Genomic DNA, 25053 nt, shown 5'->3' with positions numbered 1-25053 from the left:
CTGTTTCTGTCTCTCTAAAATCAATTAAAAATATAATAAAAATTAAAAAGAAAAGAAAAGAAAGAAAGTGAGTCATTAAACACTGCTGTAAGTTCTGTGTGCCCAGGTGGGGGCTGGGTGACCAGTGGCTTCATTAAGTGTTTCACTAGAAGACCCCCAAATATCACAATCCGTAGTTCTCTTCCTTTACACTGGTCCTTTCCCCAGGAAAAACAAAAACAAAAAAACCCTCCCATTTTCAGCCTGGGAACAGCATCCCTACTTAACCCCTTTTTCTGAGCGCACCTGCCTTCACCTAGGGCTGTGCCGAGGCAGGTTCGGCTCTGCTTCTCAGGCCAGCAGCAGTCACAGGCTGCTTTTAGGAATGTGAGTGTTAGCGAGTGTGCACGTGTGTATGTATGTGCACATGCACGTGTGGCAGAGGGATGGGGGTGATAGATGATACCTTGGAATCTAACGCTTTCTTGAACAAATTTTAAAACTGCAGCTCAAGTTTCTAGTCTCATTACATACACACACCCACACCCACACCCACGTGTCTCCCATAGCTGAGGCTTTCCAGGGCTCCACAGTGCAAATCGACTGGCCTCCTGCTAGACACCCACACTGTAGGCTTGGGTTTCAGCTTTCTCAGCTCTGCCATTTATCTATCAGCAACTAAACTTTGATTAACATCTCCCATATGCTGTTTCTCCTCTTCCATTCCTTTATCATTGATGGTTTATACCTTTTTTTATCTTTATTGCCATTTTAGTGAGTTTTCAGGAAGGAATAGAAATAAACACATGTTCAACCCCCATGTTTAAGTAGAAGTCCCCACTGGTGACTTTCAAACTTTTTTTTTTTTTTTTTCATTTTTTTTAATTTATTCATTTTTAGAGAGGAGAGAGACAGAGGAGAGAGAGACAGAGAGAGAGAAGGGGGGAGGAGCTGGAAGCATCAACTCCCATATGTGCCTTGACCAGGCAAGCCCAGGGTTTCAAACCGGTGACCTCAGCATTTCCAGGTCGACGCTTTATCCACTGCGCCACCACAGGTCAGGCGACTTTCAAACTTCTAAGCAGCAGCATCTCACCCTTGATTTCTGAAGAAACCTTATGCAGAATCGCAATCACAAAGCAGTGGTTGGAGGCCCAGTCACCCCTTTCCCACCCATTGGTTCCAGGGGGCATAGCCATCAAACTCACTTGCTGAACACGCTCTGAGGATCTGTGTTTTACACAAACCTTCCACTCCAGCAAGACTGCTCCATGCACCATTCCTTACCCATACCTTTACATTCACACTGTTCCCCCAATCTGGACCACCTGCCTCTTCTCATTTAAGTCCACCTCCAGCTCTTCTTGCAAGACTGAGTCTGACCCATCTCTCTATGTGAGGCCTCTCCACCCCATGCTCTGTGATGACCACTCTCCCTCCTCACCTCTGGTCTGAGCACTGCCTAAGAGTGACTGAAGAGCAAATTATTACATTCATCCTTAGTAACCAGGTCCAATACTTTTTGCTCCTGGATAGAATAGCTCATCATCATCATACAAGTGTCCCGTGGCTCTGAAAGAAGAGGATGGCCATGGTAAAGGGAATCCTTTGGCTCAGTCTCACTCCTCAGTGACTAGGTCTGCTGAAATAACCTGTAGTTTTGAGATTGCACTCACCATAGTCATACTTCCGGGGTGGGGTGGGGGGGGACTTCTCCCAATAACTAGAAAGGAGAGCTTATGCATTCTGTTCTCTCTGGGTTCCCTGTTACATAGCAGAAGTGCATGCCAGGGACCCAAAGGTCTGGGCCTCAAACTCAGGAAGAACTAATAGGCTGTGTGGGGTATAGAGCTGTGCCATCTCCCAATAAGAAATTAAAGCTATCTTTTTTTAAAAAAAATTATCCTGAAAATAAGATAGATGGATCTAGTGTCCCACCTCAGTCCTTAAAACAGAGAAAATACCTTCACTTAGATTCCATCCATAAGCTCACCAGGTCAAGGCCTACATAACTGACAGACCAGAGAGGTTAAGAGGCTGCATCCAGCACACTTACAGAGCTACCGCGGCTTTTACAGATGTGCCGTTAAATACACAGAGTACAGGCAGAGGCGAATTAAGGTTGGTTGAGGCCCCAGGTGCAGAAGAAAATATTGGGCCCCTTACATTAGAAAAAAGTATAAAGTTGGGGTTTTGCAGGGCCCTTCAGAAGTCAGGGCCCAGGGCGCACGCCCGGTGCACCCACCGTTAAATCTGCCTCGGATTATAAGGTGCAACACATCCTGTTAAAGGCCAATGATTAATTTGCGACACAATTGAGAAATCTGACTACTGACTGGGCATTGGATGGCAGCAAGCAAGTACTGTTAGCAATTCAGTGATTTTATTTTAAATAAGAGAACTTTTTTAGAAATAGATACAAAATATGGATGAAATGATATGATTCTCGGTCTTTCTTTAAAATAATTCCGAAAGGGGCTGGGGAAAGGGTGGTAAGATCAGGAGGTGGCCACTATTTTCTGTAAGGGTCACAAAGTAAATACAGGATGGGGCAAAAGTAGATTTCGAGTTGTGAGTATGGGAACATGGGGTTTATTCTTGTCTTGTTACTTATTACTTATTGTATCATTCATTTGTATTACAACTGTAAACCCGCTTTTACCCACTCCTGTAGGTGTGGCCTCGCGGGCTCTGCAGCCTCCGCCACAGTCACCCGGCTCTCCACTGAGCACAGGAGCGGCCATGGGCAACGAGCAAACAGATGAGTCCGGGGGAACTTGGTTTGTAAAGACAAGCGGGAGGGCTGGGTCCTGTCCACAGGGCCACAGGGTGCCAACCTGATATGGACAAAGCAGGACTGGATATGATATGAAGTTGGTAATTATTAAAGCTAAGTGTTGAATATGTAGAGATTCTCTCTGCTTTGTGCATATTTGAAATTTTCCATAATAATACGATAATTTCCATAATCAAATGTTTAATTTTTTTCCAAAGAAGTCAATACCTAACTTTGTTAACTTCACTGGACTTAAAGTCAAAGTAGAAAGCAGTGAAGACTAATGATGACTGATTAGACTTTCATTTCCAGGAGGGTAAGGAAAAAAGTAAAACACAAGCTTTCTACTGGAAAACAAACTAAGAGCAGCCCAGCTGCCCACGAAAACTGGTCGGACCAGCGGGCCAGGTGGTCCTGAGCTGGCACACGCCTGACAGCTGAAGTCAAGCAAGACGGGGCTCTCCCTACCTCTGGCATCCTGTGCCCGCAGCTGAGGAGAGAGGAGAGTTCGCCTTGTAGGCAGGAGCCTCCTGGCTGCTTTACTGGGACGTGATTCTTTCCCGAGACCAGAATACACTCCCTTTGAAAGCTCTCCGGATCAGGAGATAAAGTGTAAAGGACTTTCTGTCTGTGGCAGAGAGGGAACCAAACCTCTCCTCCTCTCCTTAAACTTGGATTGCCCTCTCTCCCTTGGAAACTTCATTCATCCTCTCGTTTTGGAGAACTGAAGCTGCGTTCTCACAGCGCTGAGCTGAATGAGCAGCACACTGTCTGCAGGGGCGAAGGGCTCTAGAAACGCACCGCTCTCTCTATCTAGGCCTTCTCATGCCCAACTTTCCCACAGAGATGCTCAAAAAATCCTAGTATGTCTTAAGAAACTGACCTCAGAATTAAGGTAAGTGAATAGGAAAAGCAATCAACAGACCCAAGATAAATTGTCCCTGTTGCTGCCTCTGCAGAAAGAGACTGACGACCTGGCCCTAACAGGATATCTCTGCAGGTGAAATGACTGAGGGCACTGAGACAGCAATGGCCCAGGATGCCTCCCCAGCCCTCCTTCCTCCAGGATGCAACGGCCACAGGAGCTCTGAATACCACTTCATACACCCATGCCCATCAGTCATGGTCAATACAGTGCATGAGGGAAGAAGGGAAAATAGGAAGAGAGGGGAAAGAATGTAGAGGGGAAGACCAAGGGAGGAGGGGAATAAAAGAAAGAGAAAGGAGAAGAGAGTGAGGACAAATAAAGAGGAGGCTACAGCAGTTAGTAGTAAAGGAACCACTGGAGACTCTTGGTGCCAGTTCTAGAGTCTCAGGGTTTGTCCGTCCATGCCTTACCCTGGAGGAAGAGGCCGTTCCCAGGTGGTGGTCTTGGTATTGTGGTCAACATAATAGACACGGCCATTGGGCAACTCTCGCTGTTCCCATCTGGAAAATAAAGTCAAGGAAGCATGAGATACACAGTTGAAAGGCATAAACCCTTGTCTGAAGGGCCTTCACCACCAATGTGATTAATTTGAGAGGAAACATCAAAGATCAACCAACCCAGTGGTCAAACTATCTCCATGCTATCATGGGCAGTGGACCCCTCATGCTTTCTGAGAAAACTGTAATAGCTTCCCTTTATGGACTCACAGTACTAGTGTAGCCATCAATCACTCTAAATTCCCCTAAAAGACCCATAAGAATCTACATTCCATGAATTTTTTTCTTTTTTTTTTAAGTGAGAGGAGGGGAGATAGACAAACTCCCACATGCACCCCCACTGGGATCCACCCAGCAACCCCTGCCTGGGGCTGATGCTCTGACCAACGGAGCTATCCTCAGTGCCTGGGGCCATGCTTGAACCAATTGAATCACTGGTTGTGGGAGGGGAAGAGGGAGGAAAGCGGGAGAGGAAGGGAAGGGGGAGAGGGAGAGAAGGGGGAGGAAGAAAGGAGGGGAAGGGGGAGGGAGAAAGGAGGGGGAGGGGGAAAAGAGGGGAGAGGATAAAGAGGGGGAGGGGGAGAGGTGAAGGAGAGGGAGGAGAAGACAGGAGGAAGAGGAGAGGGAGGAGGAGGGGGAGAAAGATCAAAGATTCATTTAGGAATGTGATGGAAACTAAGGATACTTTCCTTCCAAAATAAACTCACCAACAAAAATTTGTATACAATTTCTGGGGCTCACAGATCTCTCCTAAAGTTTATCTATGGATGATTTCATAGCCTTTTTAGCCTACACTACCTCTTAAAGTCACAATTTATATGATTAGCAATGTTCTTCTAGCAAAACATATATTCATAATCACATTTCTTTGTAAAATACAGGATTCATTTACAAAGACTCTTTAAAACAAATCCAGATGACTCACAGAAACACAGCATACTGTTATTTATTGGCTGCTCTACCCATAAGTCTGTGTGTCAGTTAATATGAGATCATGGCACTGAGGTAGCTTATCTGCTAATAGAGGAATGACAAAGTAGCAGATGATCTGAAGAGATAATCCACAAGCAAAATAACTACAAAATACAGCCAAGAACCACCCATCCCTATACTCCCAATTATTCCCATACACAACAGTCTGATGATAACTCCACGTACCCTGAATATAGTAACTGATAAAGAATGCAAAAATTTTTATTTATGGTATTATTATCTATCACTCAATAGAATATGGTAATGGTCCCATTAGTTTTTGTGTTTACATTGATTTTATTTACCTCTCTCTAGGTTAGGTGACCTTTCCTGGGAAGCTGGTACAGTCAGTTTGCTGAAACTCTTTTTTGCAAATGCAGATCTGTTCCAAAGTGATTGATACATGAGGGAACAATTTGAGCATAGAGTTTTGTGCTTGCTTATGCCTGATTTTGCCTTTGAGAAACACTAGATGGACACAGAAGATGTACCCAGCTGAACCCGGTTGTGTAGGAATACAAAACATCTACCAGTTACCTCATATGCCACACCCACCTGGCATTACAACTCCCATCTAATTTCAGATAACGCTCCTTGCACACCTTCCGATAACACTCACAATCTCCAACCCTCCCGACGCCTGCTTCCACATGCAAGTTTCAGGTCTTCTCATGGAAACATACCACATTTATTGTAGTATTATGCATCTTAACCATTTAACATGCATACAACTGTGCTACCATCATTTTTGGTTCCTATTTTGTGGGTATGGCTCTGACAACTTTTTGAGCATTATGTCCCTAACCCATTTCTCCATAAGAAATTCCTGTGGGTTTTTGTGTGATTTTGCACAGCACAGTGATGTTTAGAAACACATACGCTATGGCAGAGCAGACTGTACACTGAATTAAGTGTCCTAACTCCTATTATGAAGCCTGGTGTGTCTACTCTGCTAGACATGATCTTCATTCAGTACCATTTTTTCATTTAAACCGGGGGGACTACACTGACCAGCCCCTCCGCGACTGGTTCAGATACAGATATAGAAGAGGGGTTTTTTTGTTTTTTGTTTTTTGGGTTTGCTTTTTTTTCTGTATTTTTCTGAAGTTGGAAACGGGGAGGCAGTCAGACAGACTCCCACATGCGCCCGACCGGGATCCACCCGGCACGCCCACCAGGGGGCGATGCTCTGCCCATCTGAGCGTCACTCTGTTGCAACCAGATCCATTCTAGCACCTGAGGCAGAGGCCACAGAGCCATCCTCAGCACCCGGGCCAACTTTGCTCCAATGGAGCCTTGGCTGCGGGAGGGGAAGAGAGAGACAGAGAGGAAGGAGAGGGGGAGGGGTGGAGAAGCAGATGGGCGCTTCTCCTGTGTGCCCTGGCCAGGAATCGAACCCGGGACTCCTGCACGCCAGGCCAACGCTCTACCACTGAGCCAACAGGCCAGGGCCTATTAGAGGTTTTTATGGCAAGGAAGGGGAGAGGGGCACACTCTTCACCGCACATCTACAGCAAGCCAGGGGCTCATGTTTCACCTCATGCAGTCTTTGCCTCTGTCCTGTAAGGGGGGACATGCCGTCACCAGTGAGGAAGCTGGGACAGAAAAGCAAAGTAACTCTTACATGACATTCAAACTCAGCTCCGACTAGCCCATGAGTAGCATCCGCTGAGAGGCAGAAAGGAGGAAAAGGAAGGTCAACTGAAACTTAGGGGAAACCTACTCCCCAGCAGACAGGTGCCAGGAGCTCCCCCACCTCCAAGTGAGCGGCTTTCCCTCGCACTGCAGCCCAGGCGGGAGCCCTGCAGAATCAGGACGACTGGGGAGGGATTGTAACGGGTCCACTGTGTGCATCTCCAGGCTGTTTTCATCGACCCTCTGCTCAGATAGGATTTACCGGAAGAGGCGGTACATTCTGAACCACTGGCAGCATTAGTCCTGGGGGTTCCACACTCCCACCCCTCAGAAGGGATCAGCTACTGGGTTGAAGATACCCACAATTACACTTGAGAGCATTTTTTCCCTAGGCATGCCCCCCCCCCAGGGATTCTTGCTCAAGGTTCTGGTTGAAATGGATACTTGTGTCTTCACCTAGGTGCCTTGGTGCCTCCCATGCAAAAGGAAGATTCTCGCACTTCATTCAGTGTTTTATTAAATGGACAGAATCCTCTGGCAGAAGTGAGCGGGGGGTGGGGGGAGATGCACACTGGGTGAAGTTCTCCCTACGAATGGCCCTTGTAATTAGAGACGAAAGAGTAACAAACACGGCCAGCTCTAGAGGCTGAGTCCCATCTGTGGGGATCTGCAAGGGACTGCCGGGCAGGAGGGGCAGGCTAATAACACACCGTGGCTTCACACCAGCCTCCAAACTCCTCCTGCCTGCTTGGCCATTGAAGAGCAAATCTGATACCCTCTTTATTTATCTGAATTTGGAAATGACGAAAGTCTTGAGAAAGATGCTTGGCCTAAGAACAAATACTGAAATATGGCAGCTCCTTGAGGCAATGGCAGGAAACACTCTTTCATAACGTTTGCTTCTAACGGACTTACAGGGCCGAGAACTCCTCAGGTTTCCCTACGACGTTAGCTGTCTCCTTCCCTGATTTGGCAAATCTGTGCACAAAAGCACCAACAAGTTCGTCGCTCATTTTGTGGTCACTACTTGGAAACCTGACCATAATATGTGGATGGGGCTACCCCTTTTGTAGAGACAAAATATTTATTGCAGCAATGAGAGATAAAAGGCACTAAAAGACTTTTTATTTTTTCCAACAATTCTTTTGTTACATCTGCCGTCTGATAAGTAGGCTCTACTTTTGACTTCTTTCATAGTTCATTTGAGGCAAGGAGAAAACTTTGGTTTTGTTATACTCTGGCTAATTAATATTTCAATTTGAAGATGGCATAATGCTTGAAATCCCATGCAGTAAATGCCCGTAATTGACACAGTGGTGTCCCACATAGTGCCAGAAAGGAAATCGGTGTGAAGTCCCCTTTGCTTAGATTCCCGAGTTACAGCGGCTCTTTCCAAAATGAGATCGCACTGTCCCATCTTTGATCCCAGCTGAACCTAGAAATGAAAGTCTCTCTTTCAGGGACTTTTATTGTCTGGCAAATCTCAATGTCCTTCTATGAACCCTCTCAATTGGCTTAGCTAGAAAAAATAGTTCCCAGAGAAATAAAACCTTTCTTCCATTACCTTTTTGATATCTACATTTTTTTCCTTTTAAAATTGGACTCCTGCTTGGATTAAATGACCATGTGTGTCCTCCCTGATCCATGACCTGGCCTAACTGCTTTTCTTAGAGAACTCTCAACTCCTCCCTTACCTGCACGGCTCCTCAGAATTCATACAAATCTCTTCCCCTCATTCATGCGGCACAGTTGGTCAATTCTATTGTCAATCAAACAAGACTCCCGATTCTCATTTCTCCTCAGTAACTGCTGACCCACATAGATCAAGCCTTCCGGCTGTCTTGGTTTGGTCTCTCTGTGCCAGTAAAGTGATACTGACAGCGACTTTTCATCGGCACGTCCCTGTCAGGGGTTATGTTTCTGTCCCTTATAAGCATCTTCTTCCTGCTGAGATTAAAAGACTTTTCAATCAAACTACCCATAGGTCTCCATACTGCATCCTGGTCACGTGAGTCAGAGCCTCCCTCACAGAATAGCTTTCTTTGATGCTCTCAGAAACAGTGTTCAAAGCATCAAGCTTGATTCAGGTCCCTTCCCAACACATTGCTCCTTGGCCTTCAATGAGCAACATTCAGTTGGACCACAGACTGCACAGGGTCTTTGTATCTCAAAGTACTTAAAAGTGGTCTCCAAATTCAATTAATCTTAGATACCATTTCTGTCCTAAGTTATCCTGAAAGGGAACTATCTGGTCACCTGAACCACATTCCCTTGAGGAATGTCTCCTAAAATGTTTTCAAGAAATTAATTCTCAATGACCTGCCATTACAGTTTGTAGTCAATGATCCTAATCAACATACTTCATAAGAATCCCTGTGTTTGGCCCTGGCCAGTTGGCTCAGCGGTAGAGTGTCGGCCTGGCGTGCAGGAGTCCCGGGTTCGATTCCTGGCCAGGGCACACAGGAGAAGCGCCCATCTGCTTCTCCACCCCTCCCCCTCTCCTTCCTCTCTGTTTCTCTCTTCCCCTCCCGCAGCCGAGGCTCCATTGGAGCAAAGATGGCCCGGGCGCTGGGGATGGCTCTGTGGCCTCTGCCTCAGGAGCTGGAATGGCTCTGGTCACAACAGAGCAACGCCCCAGATGGGCAGAGCATCGCCCCCTGGTGGGCATGCCGGGTGGATCCTGGTAGGGCGCATGCGGGAGTCTGTCTGACTGCCTCCCCATTTCCAGCTTCGGAAAAATGAAAAAAAAAAAAAGAATCCCTGTGTTTGAACAGAATCAGTTTTACCAAGTGTAGGATTAAGTTGGGAAAGGATCATAAAGCTGGGTGAGGAGTGCAGGCTAATATTAGACATGCTCTCTAAATGACCCTTACAAATTTACACATCAAAAATTCTACCTTCAGGGTGCTCTCCCTCCAGGGAGCACTCCTACACCATTCCCTTCCCTGTCTTCTCCCCTCAGAGCCTTATCTTTGCCTTTCTCTCTCCTCCGCTCCAAGGGCCCTTCTACTACTTCTGTAACTTTCCAAATAAACTTTCTCTTATAATTTGAAAAAAAATCTATCTTCATGAAAGCATTATTAACTTACATTATTTTTTAACTTGCTCCCTGGGCATTAGTAACCTAACCCTCATTTAAAAAAAATTTCTCTCCATTAGAAAACAAAGTCATGCCAAAGCCTCTATATACGCTCCCCCTCCAAAAACAAAGATGCCTTGCTGCCTACTTAGACAAAAATCAAACTTCAGAAAAACACACTGCAAGTACTCAAGTATTCTTAAACTGCCTATGTAGAAGTTTAATTCCCCACAGGCAAAAACTAAAAGGAATTCATATTTTCTTACTTTATGCCCCTAGAATAAATTACTTTGAACCAAATCCTATTCCCCAAGCTCTGCACACTTCCTGGGTGAACCATAAGATTTATCTGCTCTGTAAGGACATTTTCAGACTGCTTATGAGCCGGAAATCTGTGTGCAATGGAACACACCTCCTGCACTGTTTTCATGGCTTCAGTAGGTCCTCTGCAAACTGAGTAGAAAATGTGTTAAACTCTTTCTTTCCCCCAAGAACCTTTCTTGAAATACTGAGCTTTCCTTTAAGTCTTAGCACACTAACCTTTTTTTTTCAAACTATGAACAACCAGCACTTTATGCCCTTTAAGCACAGGATGGCACAGTAGTAGCTACCAAGGGTTCTGAATTGGGTCTTTTTCATCTTCTTCAACCATCCCATTTTCTTTGCCTTGGAAAACTCTCCAAGGTCTTCAGTGGAAGTTGGCAACATTAAAAGATATGCTTTCACAAAGAAGTAAGACAATTCCTGGAGATAGTATGTATTAAAAAAAGGGTTTTTTACATTTTGCATATATAGGATTTTGCAGATAAATTTAACAATACAGGGAAATAGTTACTCCTTTTTTCCCTTCTTTTCCAAGTGAAAGGAGGGGAGATAGAGAGACAGACTCTCGCATGTGTCCCAACCAGTATCTACCTGGCAACCCCCATCTGAGGCTGATGCTTTGCCCCTCTAGGGCCATGCTCGCAACTGAGTTATTTTTAGTGCCTGAGGCAGACATTTCACAAAGCCATCCTCAGCACCTGGGGCTGATGTGCTAGAACCTATCGAGCCATGGCTACAGTAGGGAAGAGAAAGAGAGAAGGGGAAAGAGAAGGGAGGAGAAGCAGATGGGTGCTTCTCCTGTGTGCCCTGACCAGGAGTAGAACCTGGGACTTCCACCCACCCGGCCAACACTCTACCACTGAGCCAACCAGCCAGGGCCAGAAATAGTCACTCTTAAATTTTGTTTTCCCCGAGAGAGACAGAGAGAGACAGACAGGTACAGACAGACAGACAGGAAGAGAGAGAATCATCAATTCTTTGTTGCGGCACCTTACTTGTTCATTGATTGCTTTCTCATATGTGCCTTGACAGGGGGACTACAGCAGAACAAGTGAACCCTTCCTTGGTAAAGCCAGCAACCTTGGGATTCAAGCCAGCGAACTTTGGGCTCAAGCCAGAGACCATATGGTCATGTCTATGATCCCATGCTCAAGCCAGTAACCCCGCACTCAAGCTTGGTGGGAGGCCTGACTGGCATAGTGTATATAGAGCATTGACCTGGGATGCTGAGGACCTAGTTCAAAACCTTGAGGTCACCGGCTTGAGTGCACCTTGAGTACAGCATCACCAGCTTGAGCATGGGACAATTGAAATGAACCCATGGTTGCTGGCTTGAGCCCAAAGACCGCTGGCTTGAGCCCAAGTTTGTTGGCTTGAGCAAGGGGTCACTGGCTCAGTTTGAGCCCCCAGGTGAAGGCACATATGAGGAGCAATCAATGAATAACTAAAGTGATGCTATATTTCTCATCTCTCTTCCTTCCCCTCTTTCTCTCACTTAAATTTTTTGGGGGCCCTGGCCGGTTGGCTCAGTGGTAGAGCGTCGGCCTAGCGTGCAGAAGTCCCGGGTTCGATTCCCGGCCAGGTCAACAGGAGAAGCGCCCATCTGCTTCTCTACCCCTCCCCCTCTCCTTCCTCTCTGTCTCTCTCTTCCCCTCCCGCAGCCGAGGCTCCGCTGGAGCAAAGATGGCCCGGGCGCTGGGGATGGCTCCTTGGCCTTTGCCCCAGGCGCTAGAGTGGCTCTGGTTGCAGCAGAGCAACGCCCCAGAGGGGCAGGGCATCGCCCCCTGGTGGGCAGAGTGTCGCCCCCTGGTGGGCGTGCCGGGTGGATCCTGGTCGGGCGCATGCGGGAGTCTGTCTGACTGTCTCTCCTCGTTTCCAGCTTCAGAAAAATACAAAAAAAAAAAAATTTTTTTTTGATGGGAGCAAAACTGGTATACTCCTTCCCCAGGACAACTGACAATGTGGTCAAAAGCTTTTCCTACATGAATACCCTTTAACTCAGCAACTCTGCTTCTAGGACACATCCTAAGGAAATAATTAGGACTCAAAGCTGTAGCTTTGTGTCAAAGCTTTAGTTATCTGTCACAGTATGTTGCAGAATGTTTCAGAAAAACTGGAAACAACCTAAATGTCCCCAAATGAAGGATTAGTAAAAATAACTGAGGTTATTCCTATAATGGGTATTCAGTCATTTAAAATAACATTATAGATAATATTGCTTTGTTCAGATGTTTACAATATATTGGGTAGAAAAAGCAAATAGGCCCTGGCCGGTTGGCTCAGCAGTAGAGCGTCGGCCTGGCGTGCAGAAGTCCCGGGTTCGATTCCCGGCCAGGGCACATAGGAGAAGCGCCCATTTGCTTCTCCACCCCCCCCCCTTCCTCTCTGTCTCTCTCTTCCCCTCCCGCAGCAGAGGCTCCATTGGAGCAAAGATGGCCCGGGCGCTGGGGATGGCTCCTTGGCCTCTGCCCCAGGCGCTAGAGTGGCTCTGGTTGCGGCAGAGCGACGCCCTGGAGGGGCAGAGCATCGCCCCCTGGTGGGCAGAGTGTAGCCCCTGGTGGGCGTGCTGGGTGGATCCTGGTCGGGCGCATGCGGGAGTCTGTCTGACTGTCTCTCCCCGTTTCCAGCTTCGGAAAAATACAAAAAAAAAAAAATAACATGATTATTTTAAAATTACATAAATATACTGTTTTTTATTACATCTACAGTGCCATCCATTATTACCAGCATGCATAAAATATTTTACAATAAACAAATACAATTTGAAAGCACATACCATTAGATTATTAAATTTTGGTAGATATGTAAAAATGTGTGTGTGTATGTATGTATGTGTGGTCTCGGGCAAATGGCTTACAGTTTCCTCATTTGCAAAATAAGGATAAAAGTGGCCACCACCCAAAATGCTGTGAAAACTGCATGAAATAATCCACGTATGAAACTTAGCACTCCCTGACACCCCAGAAATGTTTAACACATGGTAGCTATTACTAATGGTCAGGCAAAAACATACACATACACAAGGTATATAAAAAGCACCAATGGTTAAATCTGGGTGCTTATTTGTTGTTGTTCTCCTTTATTCTTTCTTCTTCTATTTCTCTCCCCTCCAAAAAAAAATTTTAAGGGCTACTGAAAATGAAATCCTGTCCTCAAGAAACACTTCCCACTCCTTCGTCTAGAAGCCAAGCACCATGCCAAGGGTCAGGGATACAAAGATGGACACAAAATCCCTGTTCCTGACACATTCTCGAGAAAGTTTTTTTTTTAATGTTTGTTTTATTGATTTTAGAGAAAGGAAGGGAGAGAGCAAGAGAGAGACAGGAACATCTGTTCCTGTATGTGCTCTGACCAGGGACTGAACTGGCTCTAACCCACTGAGCTGTCCGGCCAGGGCGAGAAAGTGTAACAGGAAAGAAACTTCACTATTACACATGAATACCTACATATAGTAGGGTGAGACCATCTCATGGGGCAGCCCTAACAATTGCAGAATCTTTGGAAATAAGGTTTTGCTCTGAGATAATGAGGAAGTCTGAAACATGTATATTTGACATTACCTAAGCACATAAGTAAAAAAACAGAACTATATGCAGCAAAAAGGGACGGATCCTCCCAATATCAGTATAATCCTTTTAAATGGTACTACTCAAAGTGTGGGCCATGGCCCCACACAGTCACCAGAAAAGTAGAGGTTTTGAAGCATTTAGAAACTTCAAACCAATTTGACATGGCCACATCAAAATATATGATCAGTAAATTTGTCTCACTGAATAGAGAACAAAAGTAAAGATTTGTAACAGATTGGGGGAGAAACTAAAACAAACAAAAGAAATGACTGGTTCTTCACAGAGTGTTTGAAAGCACCATTTTAAAACTCCTTGGGTAAGGCTCTCTGGCTAGTGCTACAACCGAGTTTGGAATGAAAATCAATGGCAGCGGCTAGTTTATAACTTAGCAGAGAAGCTCCAAATTCCAGTGTCTCTTAAAGCCTACAGATGGCACACCAAAGAGCTCTTACACCCTTGATGGTGTCTCAAGGACCCCTTGGAGAAAGGCCTCTGGAGCTCCATAATCTGGCATGGAGGTGGGGGAGATGGAGCATCTAAATGATCTAGAGCAGGGGCCCCAACCTTTTTTGGGCCACGGACCGGTTTAATGTCAGAAAATATTTTCACGGACCGGCCTTTAGGATGGGACGGATAAGTGTATCAAGTGACCGAGACCAGTGTCAAAAGTGAGTCTTAGACGGATGTAACAGAAGGAATCTGGTCATTTTTTAAAAATAAAATATCGCTCAGACTTAACTATAAATAAAACGAAAATAATGTAAGTTATTTATTCTTTCTCTGCAGACCGATACCAAATGGCCCACTGACTGGTACTGGTCTGTGGCCCGGGGGTTGGGGACCACTGATCTAGAGAACACCCCTTCTCAATTCTCCTGGAGGCAGGAAACACCCAGGCAGCCAATGACTGCAGGGCAAAAGAGATGGTGTGAAATGGCAGTGCTGAGCTAAGTCCACGGTCCAAACACAACGGCCTCCCTTATATAAGAAACCACAGCGGAGTGCGGGCTGCCAGGCTGAAATAATGCGCCTCTGTGTGCGAGGCACTGAGTGAGCTGCAGGGCCTGGGACGCGCTTGGAGTTTATCTAAGCCATGTACACAGGGTCTGTTAATGAGCATGCAGTCCCCAAAGTGGGCTCAGTGCTGATAAAAACCAGATGCAGGGCCAACTGATCAAAGTGGCCTCGCTCCCCACTGCCTGCTGCCTGGACCACTATCTCACCATGTCTCCCGAGCCTTCCTGGCACACCCTCCATTAATGGACGTTTGCAAGCTGAAAACGAAGACACCCTGCCAGTTGGCTTCTTTCACGCTACTTAAATTTAAAAGTACAGAACTCAGAGGGTTTGGAGACGGGGGAAAGGGACTAGGAGTGTTCTATCGGGACTTATGCAGCACAGCTTTTGGTAGCCTTCCATCCTTAAAACCTACAGACGCATGTGACCTCTTTATGACCAGTCTCTTCTGCTGCAAGTTTCAGAAAGGCCACGCAGCAACTGGAAAAATAAGCCCTTGGGATCCCCAAGTGAACCCTGATCGATGGCTCAGTAAAGGAGACTGGAGGAGTCGAGAGGATAAGGTTGAAACGGGTCAAAGTCAGCTGGATGCCTGGAAAAAGCACAATTCAGGGATGCCTTAGCAAAGAAGAGATGGTGTCTCCCAGTGTGTGAGGACCCTAGTGAGCACAGAGAACATCCCGACCCTGGCAGAGACCTGTATCTAAACCCAAGCCAGTCAACCCAGTGAATGATGCCTTCAGCCCTTGCTCTTGGGAAGAAAATGCAATACTCCTGTCATAGTTGCTCTTTATTTGAGGTACGAAAAGAGCAGAAAACATTCATACAGTTGGAAAAGAAAAAAAAAGATGGCATTTAGATTTATTACAAATATGACCTGGGGGCCTATTTTGTACCAGGCTCCCTGCCATCTTGGCGTCGACAGCCCAGCAAGGCAGAGAGATGCGGAACAAGCCATTACACACGAGCAGATGACAGTCCACAGGGCTGTGACCTCATCAGCTGGGGATCAGGAAAGAATTCCCGGAGCGGTGATGGTTCTGAAAATGGTGCTAAGACAGGGTAGGAAAAAGATAGTGCAGAAGTTTCAGAAACAGCAAACAGCATGGCAGAAGGTCCCAAATACTGAGAAAGAGTGGTACATTTGTCAAGCTGAAATAAGTTATTATGGCTGGAGCTTAGCAAAGCAATGCCTTCCATGGGAGACTCGAGGGGTAGGTGCCTACCATGCAGGGCTTGCTAGGCCTTATTAAGGATTGAGAATGTAACCCTTAACACTGTGATTTTCAACCTGTTTCATCTCATGGCACACATAAACTAATTACTAAAATTCTTCGGCACACCAAAAAATATATTTTTTGCCAATCTGATAAAAAAAAAATAGGTATAATCTTGATTCATTTACATTGGACGGCTATTGTGGTGTTGGCTGTTGTCTTTTTTATTATTATTATTTGACAATCTAAGTGAAAAGCGGTCAGTGGCCCTGACTAAATAGCAGGTGTTGTAAAGTACTCTTACCCCAGATGCTGAAAGGCACTGTACCTCACTTCTGTGGGTTTACGTAGAGACACCAAGTCCAGATGAATTTTGAAGAGTTTTATTAAAAGAGATTTATTAAATATGCCAGCCACATATGGATTACATGGGGCAGTATGGAAGCCCAAATCGTGTGCAAGTTCCAAAAATATTTTAGGGGCTATTTATATACCCTTGATCACACACGAGCGGGGGAGAGCATGACATCATGGCACAGACTGGCAACATTTGTTTAGGGGATACACAGAAACATTAAGACTTGCAAGGTGCCAGACCTGTGGTGGCGCAGTAGATCAAGCGTCGACCTGGAACGCTGAGGTCACCGGTTCAAAACCCTGGGCTTGTCTGGTCAAGGCACATATGGGAGTTGATGCTTCCTGCTCCTCCCCCCTTCTCCCTCTCTCCCTCTCTCTCTCTCTCTCTCTCTCTCTCTCTCTCTCTTTCTCTCTCTCTGTCTCTCGTCTCTAAAATGAATAAGTAAATAAAAATATTTTTAAAAAAAGACTTTCAAGGTAACACAATCAAATCTTTTAGGGTTCATCTTCCCTCACTAGCCTAGAGGTATTTTACTCTCAAGATTCCAGAAAGGGGGCCCTGGCCGGTTGGCTCAGCGGTAGAGCGTCGGCCTGGCATGCGGGGGACCCGGGTTCGATTCCCGACCAGGGCACATAGGAGAAGCGCCCATTTGCTTCTCCACCCCTCCGCCGCGCTTTCCTCTCTGTCTCTCTCTTCCCCTCCCGCAGCCAAGGCTCCATTGGAGCAAAGATGGCCCGGGCGCTGGGGATGGCTCCTTGGCCTCTGCCCCAGGCGCTAGAGTGGCTCTGGTCGGGGCAGAGCGACGCCCCGGAGGGGCAGAGCATCGCCCCCTGGTGGGCAGAGCGTCGCCCCTGGTGGGCATGCTGGGTGGATCCCGGTCGGGCACATGCGGGAGTCTGTCTGACTGTCTCTCCCCGTTTCCAGCTTCAGAAAAATACAAAAAAAAAAAAAAGATTCCAGGAAGGGGAAGGAACTACAATCAATGTAAGGTGGTATGTAAATTCTCTCTCCTATTGTAAGAGAAGTTTCTAGGTTAACTTTTATTTTAGATTTAAAACTAAATGACCCATTGTTCTTGCAAGCCAGAAACTTCTACATTCTTCTCCCTCCCCTCCCCAAAGGAAGGACCAGACAGGAAAGTCTGACCTTTCCTCCTAGAATATCAATATTAATTTTGCAGCTTTTTGGTACCTTACTACACAGGTATGCATGTTTTTTTTTGTTGTTGTTGTTTTTTAATTTTATTTATTCATTTTTAGAGAGGAGAGAGAGAGAGAGAGAGAGAAACAGAGAGAGAGAAGGGGGGAGGAGCTGGAAGCATCAACTCCCATATGTGCCTTGACCAGGCAAGCCCAGGGTTTTGAACCAGCGACCTCAGCATTTCCAGGTCGATGCTTTATCCACTGCACCACCACAGGTCAGGCCAGATATTTCACTTTTTATTTTTTTTTACTTCTTTTTTTTCCTTTTTATTTTTTATTTATTCATTTTAAAGAGGAGAGAGAGTGTGTGAGAGAGAGAGAGAGAGAGAGAAAGGGGAGAGGAGCAGGAAGCATCAACTCCCATATGTGCCTTGACCAGACAAGTGCAGGGTTTTGAACCGGCGACCTCAGCATTCCAGGTCGACGCTCTATCCGCTGCACCACCACAGGCCCAGGTATGCATGTTTTAAGAATTCTTGTTTCACACTTGTTAAAAGTTGCTACCTTACGACCAAAGGAAGCCACTGTAGCGTTCTAAGTGGTGAAATGATAGGCTCAGCGTTTTGTTTAAAAAGGTTAAATCTGCTCCCCTGACTCTTGAAGCCATGACACCATGAATAAAGGAATAACCCACCTCGTCTAGATCTTCTAGCCTTATAAATAAGCTGGGGTGGGGCCGGTAGGTCTACGACTTGAGAAGGTCCCTTGGAGAACATGGGCTTCTCCTGGCCTGCCTTCCCTAGCCGAGCAGGGGACAGAAGGCCTGCCACGCTCACTGCCACGGCCCAGCAGTGCTGCGGTCCTCTCTGGGCAGGCAGCTCCAGATCTCTGGGCCTTCGCGAGGTCTTAGGGATGGGCACCTCAGGTTGGAAAACTGGATCCCCGCACCCTTCCCTGGACCAACACTCGTGTTCAAGTAGGCAGCAGCCTCCCCAGACCCACACACAGGCCTCGTCCTGTCCTAAACACTTGGAGGGAAAGGTGCTGTCCAAGCCCCACCTCAGCAGAGTGCTGCGGCCTCCGCGGGGGAAGGAGGAGAATCGCTTGCCTGCGCCACTCCATCCGCCAAACTTAGAATAAAGAACGTTTTCAGAGCCTGGAGTTTTCCAGCTGCCTGGAAACAGGAAGAGCCCAATCCCAGAGAACAGTAACCCTCACACACGCCCTACATAAAGACACGTTGAGCCATTAGCCCTAATTGCCTGTGACTGACACAGGAGTAAAGCCGGCCTTCCAGGCATTTGCTCAGCGGAAAGAAAACAAACAGCTCACAGGGGACAGAGGTGGCCATTTTCTCTCCTTTCTGCCAAAATGATTCTGCTCTGTTCCCCCAAATTATATACAGATTTGAAATTACAAACCAAATGAAGGTCTTTCGAGTAGTCCTTGCCACATACAAAAGAGAAAAGAAATCTCAGTAGGGAGGAGTTGGACACAGCAATTGGTTATTAATCTTTCCACAAAACCAAAAACTTCACAAAAACTTTTCAGAGCCACCTCTCAATACCCCCAATTCACTCCAGGTTTGAGGTATTAAGAACGACCTGCAATACTTTGCATTTGTTCATCACACTTTATTAAGAAATAAGAGTTTAGGTAGCGTGCCAAATGGCAAGGATGCAATATGTATGTGGTAAAAAATCTAATGTGCCTTCAGATTTAGGATTTTTGTTTTAACAGTTGGGCTTTCTAAAGTAGCTTAAAAACAATACAGCATGTTATCCACCAAGCAAGAGCCCATCTACCTTTCCTGATTTCTTTATGAGTTATAGGGCTCAGAGGACACACCCACACACTGCCACCACTGCCACCAGTCAGACCACGGTGATTGTGGTGACAGTACCAAACCGATAACCAGGATGGGCAGCAGAACCACAATGGGACCGGCCCTACTATGACTGGTGGCCCTAAGAGAAGGCTTCATTTCCCAGCTCTGAACCATTCCCATCCTTGATGGTTCTTTCACAACCACTTCAAAAATACCATTTAGCAGTGCAATGCCCACCATGGGTGAGGGCTTCACATACACTCTTATTTGAGTCCCTTCACTTCCTGGGGAGATATGCATGATTATTACCTCCACCTTACCAAGATGAAAAGCCACCTGGGCAAGGTCCAAGAGAGTCAAGTGGGGATTCAAACCCAGATCTATTTGATTCCTGGATAAATACTTATAATCTCCACTCACTATATAGCCAAACGGGAACTTTCTTCCTTTTGGCTTACTAGGGCCATCTTCATAACAATCAAGGTCTTTACCATCAGATTTAATTCTGAACTAAAGGATGGCAAGGAAACTAGTAGCCCATGTTAACATCAGCACCACTATGGGAATAATGTACAATAATATCTAGAGCCTAAAGTCCGCCATAGGCCATTAAGATAGAATTCAAGAGAGAAAAGCTGTTTCTAGGCAGGACCCAGGCGAATGCCCTTCTAATGATCGAGGAAGGCAAAATAAGCTTCTTGTTCTATAAAAGCCACACTCTTTAAGTCAAGCTGTTCATTTCTAGTCACAGTATAAGGTAGCATTGATTCTGCCCCAGAGGATTTAGAGTCTCTTTAAGATTTATGCAGAACCAGCGTTCTCCCACACCTCTCTCTGTCCTAAGCACAGTAGCCTTCCCAGAGACTCCTGATCCCTAGGTAATAAATGACCACATTGTTTCTGCCCTGGCAAAGGAGCCTCAGTCTTTGGAGTGGTGGAAAGCACTGCTGTGGGAGAGAAGGCTACTCACCCAGCAGGGAGAGCATCAGGGGCCTGGGCAGCTGCCGCGGGCTGCTGCGTGCTGGAAGTGCTGGACTCCTCGCCGTCAGCTGGTGTGGCTGGAGCCGGGAGAGACGCTGCGGTGGGGTTCGGGGTAACACTCGATGCTGCAGCAGTTGGGGATGTCACACCAACAACTGAAGTTTCTTCGGGATCGGTGGCTCCGGTGGGTTCGTCGTTCACTAAAAATATAGACATCATATTTTAGAGAACTAAGACTTATGTTCTCATTTATTAGATTTTTTCCACTTAATGTGATAACACAGGACCCGTAATGTGACCATGCATGTATGCAGTTACAGCAAAAAAGTTTTACAGAAAATCACTTTGGAAATTAAGGCAAATCAGTAATGGCCTACCATAAGGTCGGGAGATGGACCTGAAATAAATAGGTTATATTATATTTACTTCTCACAGATAAATTTATTAAATTTTTCTAATACATTCTACTTACACTTATTGAAATAAAAGAGTAGCAAGAAAAATCAGGATAACAGGGAAGTGGATTGGTGCTAAATGGAACAAGGCCAAGTTTACGGGGTCATAGGCTTTTGTTCAAACTTGTTGTTTGCTGCTAGGTGCAAATAACACCTTCTTTCAAAAAGCTCCACACACACTAAGAGGCAGCAAACTTCTAATAATGTGCTTGTTCTTTTAAAGGCTCACACTCAAAGTGGGGAGCAAGAATTAATACTCTAGATCAGGGGTCCCAAACTTTTTACATAGGGGGCCAGTTCACTGTCCCTCAGACCGTTGGAGGGATGGACTATAAAAAAAACTATGAACAAATCCCTATGCACACTGCACTTATCTTATTTTAAAGTAAAAAAATAAAACGGGAATACAATATTTAAAATAAAGAATAAGTAAATTTAAATCAACAAACTGACCAGTATTTCAATGGGAACTATGGGCCTGCTTTTGGCTAATGAGATGGTCAATGTCTGGTTCCATATTTGTCACTGCTAGCTGTAACAAGTGATATGACGGCTTCCGGAGCCGTGACGCGTGTGTTCTGAGTCACCGGAAGTAGTACTGTACGTTAGTGACACCGCACTTTGGTGGTCTCACTGACCACCAATGAAAAAGGTGCCCCTTCCGGAAGTGCAGCAGAGGCGGATAAATGGCTTCCGGGGGACGGCCCCCAGGCTATAGTTTGGGGACCCCTGCTCTAGATGAAAAGGATGAGGCTCTGAAGATAAAGGGCTTGTCTCCAAGGCAACAACAGACAAAGAAACAGGAGGGAAACAAGCTGTTCCCGAGTCTCTATTATTCCCTATCTTCATTTTTTTGATGGTCACACATGTTCACAAGGACCCCAAGCCATTCTCACCCCAATAAGGAAAAAAGGGTTTCAAAGAATTCTAATACTTTGAAAATAAATAAGCCATTTGCAGAGAATTTTCTACATATGAGATAGCACCTGTGTACATTTGTACTAGAACTTCATAGGAAAACATCTTGTTTGTCATCTGGTCTCATTTTCCTAATTCAGAAATTCCTTTTGTAGTTCCTTTAAGAAAGTCTTCTTGAACATTTCTTCTAACAAACAGCTCACTGCACGGTCTTTCCACTGCTGAACAGATGTACCTGCCAGAAAGCTTTTTCTCCCGTGAGGCTGTACTTCACTAGCTGGTCTTATTCCCGCCCCCAGGCGATAGGAAATAAGTGTCTGGACACCCTGTTCCTCACTCACCATCTCTCCCCAGTAAGAAGGCCTGCTATTTCTTTACTGTCTCTAGGCTGGCCTCTTGCAGGACCTTTTTCTTTCTCTTTTTAATTTTTATTTTATTGATTTTAGAGAGAGAGGAAGGGGGAAAGAGCGAGAGAGAGAGACAGAAACATCTATTCCTGTACATGTCCTAGCCAGGGATGAACTGGCAACCTCTATGCTTGGGGACGACGCTCTGACCAACTGAGCTCTCTGGGCAGGGCCAGAGATCTTTCTCTACTGTCTCTCCTGAATAAAGATATCAGGAAGTCAACATAATAAATCAGATACCATCAGACCAGTGGCATCAGATTTCCAATGTAAATGATATTAGCTAACACTTACGGGACACCAGCATGTACCACACAAAGTGCAAAAGCATTTTTGATTCTCTCATTTAAGCTTCACACACTATCCCATGAGTTAGATACAATTAACATCCCCTCACTTTATAGTTGAGGAAACTGAGGCCCAAAGAGATTAAATAACCTGACAAGGTCAAAGGGCATCCTGCTATCAGCTTCCAGGGCTTAAACCACTCACTCATTACACTCTACTTCCCCCCTCCGTACACCCTCTAATGCCACGCAAGGTCATAATAACGCCGAAGCAACCACACAGCCCCACGGGCTAGCACGAGACTGGAGATCAGTCAAAACTAAAATTTCTTCACGTGATGTGAAACCAAGCTTGACCTTAACAAATGGGTAAGAGTCTGGGCACTACCTATGATTAATTAGCTTTCTCCCCAGGAAATGATACACGGTCTGGCACACAGACTGGGTTAGTTGTTTAATAAATGACTACATCTTGTGCAACCGATGTTTCCCCAATATAAACGCAAGAATTTATATTTCTAGTCTATCTCAGCTGAGTTAGTAAAAGACAACAGATGGCAATTCTCTTATGCAAATTGACAAATTTTACTCAATTCCAGTCAAAAAACCATCATGATGTTTTTGAAACTAAACAAATTCATTTTAAATACTGTAAGAAAAACTAAATACAGAAGAGTAGCCATGAAAATTCTAAAGACAAAGAGCTGTGTGTATGTATATGTATATGTGTATGTGTAATGGAGGAATTAGTTCTCTAAAACGTGAACACATATTATAAATCTACAACACTTACAACAATGTGGCACCGATATATGAATAGGCAGATGTCCATTACATAAACAAGAAAGTTCAGAAGCATAATGAATACACATTAGAATTTAGTATATGACAAAGGTGGCATTTTAAATTACTGCAGAAAAGACAGGTTATTTGATAAACAGCTGTGAAAACTGCATGTACTGAACAAAAACTGAGTTATCTCCCTATCTCACATCTTACATCAAAATAGATTCCAGATGGATCAGAGATTGCAACATTAAAAAAATTAAACTACAGAGAAATTTATAAAAAGAATATTTTTATAATCTCAAAGTAGAAAGGATTTAGAAATATTACACAAAATCTAGAAATCATAAAAAACTGATAATTCAACCATATTAAAATGTTTTAAAAATCTAAATGGCAAAACACACACACACAACATACACCATAAGCAAAATTAAAATCAAAACAAAAACTGGGAAAAATTACCAACTCATATTACAGGCCAGTGGCTAATTTCTTTTTTTTTTCCAGAGACAGAGAGAGAGTCAGAGAGAGGGATAGACAGGGACAGACAGACAGGAATGGAGAGATGAGAAGCATCAATTATTAGTTTTTCGTTGCGCATTGCGACACCTTAATTGTTCATTGATTGCTTTCTCATATGTACCTTGACCGTGGGCCTTCAGCAGACCGAGTAACCCCTTGCTGGAGCCAGCAACCTTGGGTCCAAGCTGGTGAGTTTTGCTCAAACCAGATGAGCCTGCGCTCAAGCTGGCAACCTTGGGGTCTCGAACCTGGGTCCTTGGCATCCCAGTTCGACACTCTATCCACTGCGCCACTGCCTGGTCAGGCCCAGTGGCTAATTTCTTTGATCTAAAAAAAACTCCAGCCTGACCAGACGGTGGTGCAGCGGATAGAGCGTCGGACTGGGATGAGGAGGACTCAAGTTCAAGACCCCGAGGTTGCCAGCTTGAGCGCGGGCTCATCTGGTTTGAGCAAAGCTCACCAGCTTGGATCCAAGGTCGCTGGCTCGAGCAAGGGGTTACTCAGTCTGCTGAAGGCCCACCGTCAAGGCACATATGAGAAAGCAATCAATGAACAACTAAGGTGTCGCAACGAAAAACTGATGATTGATATTTCTCATCTCTCTCCCTTCCTGCCTTCCTGTCTGTCTGTCCCTATCTATCCCTCTCTCTGACTCTCTCTGCCTAAAAAATAATAAAAATAAAATAAAAAATTTAAAAATAAAATAAAAAGAACTCCACAAATCAGTAAGAAAAAGACTAAAAATATGCAGACACTTCACAGGTAAGGAAATACAAGTTAATCTTAAATATCTGGCCTGACTGGGTGGTGGCACAATGGATCAAGTGTCGGACTGGGATGCAGAGGACCCAGGTTTGAAACCCTGAGGTTGCTGGCTTGAGCACAGGCTCATTTGGCTTGAGTGCAGGTATACCAGCTTGAGCACAGGGTCATCAGCTTGAGTGTGAGATCACAGACATGACCCAGTCAATGGTCGCTGGCTTGAGCCCAAGGTTGCTGGTTTGAGCAAGGGGTTAAGCCCCCTTTTTTTTTTCAGTACATACCCAGCTGTCACAGTTGTTTATCAAATAACCTGTCTTTTCTGAAAAAGAGGCTCTGCTGCAGCCCCCCAGTCAAGAAACATATCAGAAAGCAATCAATGAACAACTAAGGTGCCGCAATGAAGACTTGATGCTACTCATCTCTCACCCTTCCTGTCTCACTGTCCTGATCTGTCCCCTTCTCTGTCTCTGTTGCCAAAAAAAAAAACAAAAAAAAAAACCCAAAACAAACACTTAAATATCTGAAAAAAAAATGCTGAATCTTAATTATGAGACAAGAAATACAATTTAAGACTATAATGAAATACCATATTTTTTAAATGAGAGAGACAG

The 25053-nt window shown here is 45.3% G+C and overlaps 1 protein-coding gene across 2 annotated transcripts in view; it reads right to left on the bottom strand.

Annotated features, from left to right (window-relative positions):
• Nucleotides 1–25053, bottom strand: part of WWP2 (WW domain containing E3 ubiquitin protein ligase 2) — a 156027-nt gene that overhangs the window by 25721 nt on the left and 105253 nt on the right. For both annotated transcript variants that reach the window (XM_066348153.1, XM_066348154.1), the window contains exons 8-9: nucleotides 20292–20502; nucleotides 4094–4183 (exon numbers count right to left, since the gene is read on the bottom strand). In XM_066348153.1, coding sequence (XP_066204250.1) covers nucleotides 4094–4183; nucleotides 20292–20502 — 301 coding nt within the window. The remainder of the gene's footprint in view (nucleotides 1–4093; nucleotides 4184–20291; nucleotides 20503–25053) is intronic.

Source organism: Saccopteryx leptura, chromosome 9, assembly GCF_036850995.1.
Source record: "Saccopteryx leptura isolate mSacLep1 chromosome 9, mSacLep1_pri_phased_curated, whole genome shotgun sequence".
Classification (NCBI taxonomy): domain Eukaryota; kingdom Metazoa; phylum Chordata; class Mammalia; order Chiroptera; family Emballonuridae; genus Saccopteryx; species Saccopteryx leptura.
The sequence above is the reverse complement of the archived record's forward strand: the minus strand, read 5'-3'. Positions and strand labels throughout refer to the sequence as shown.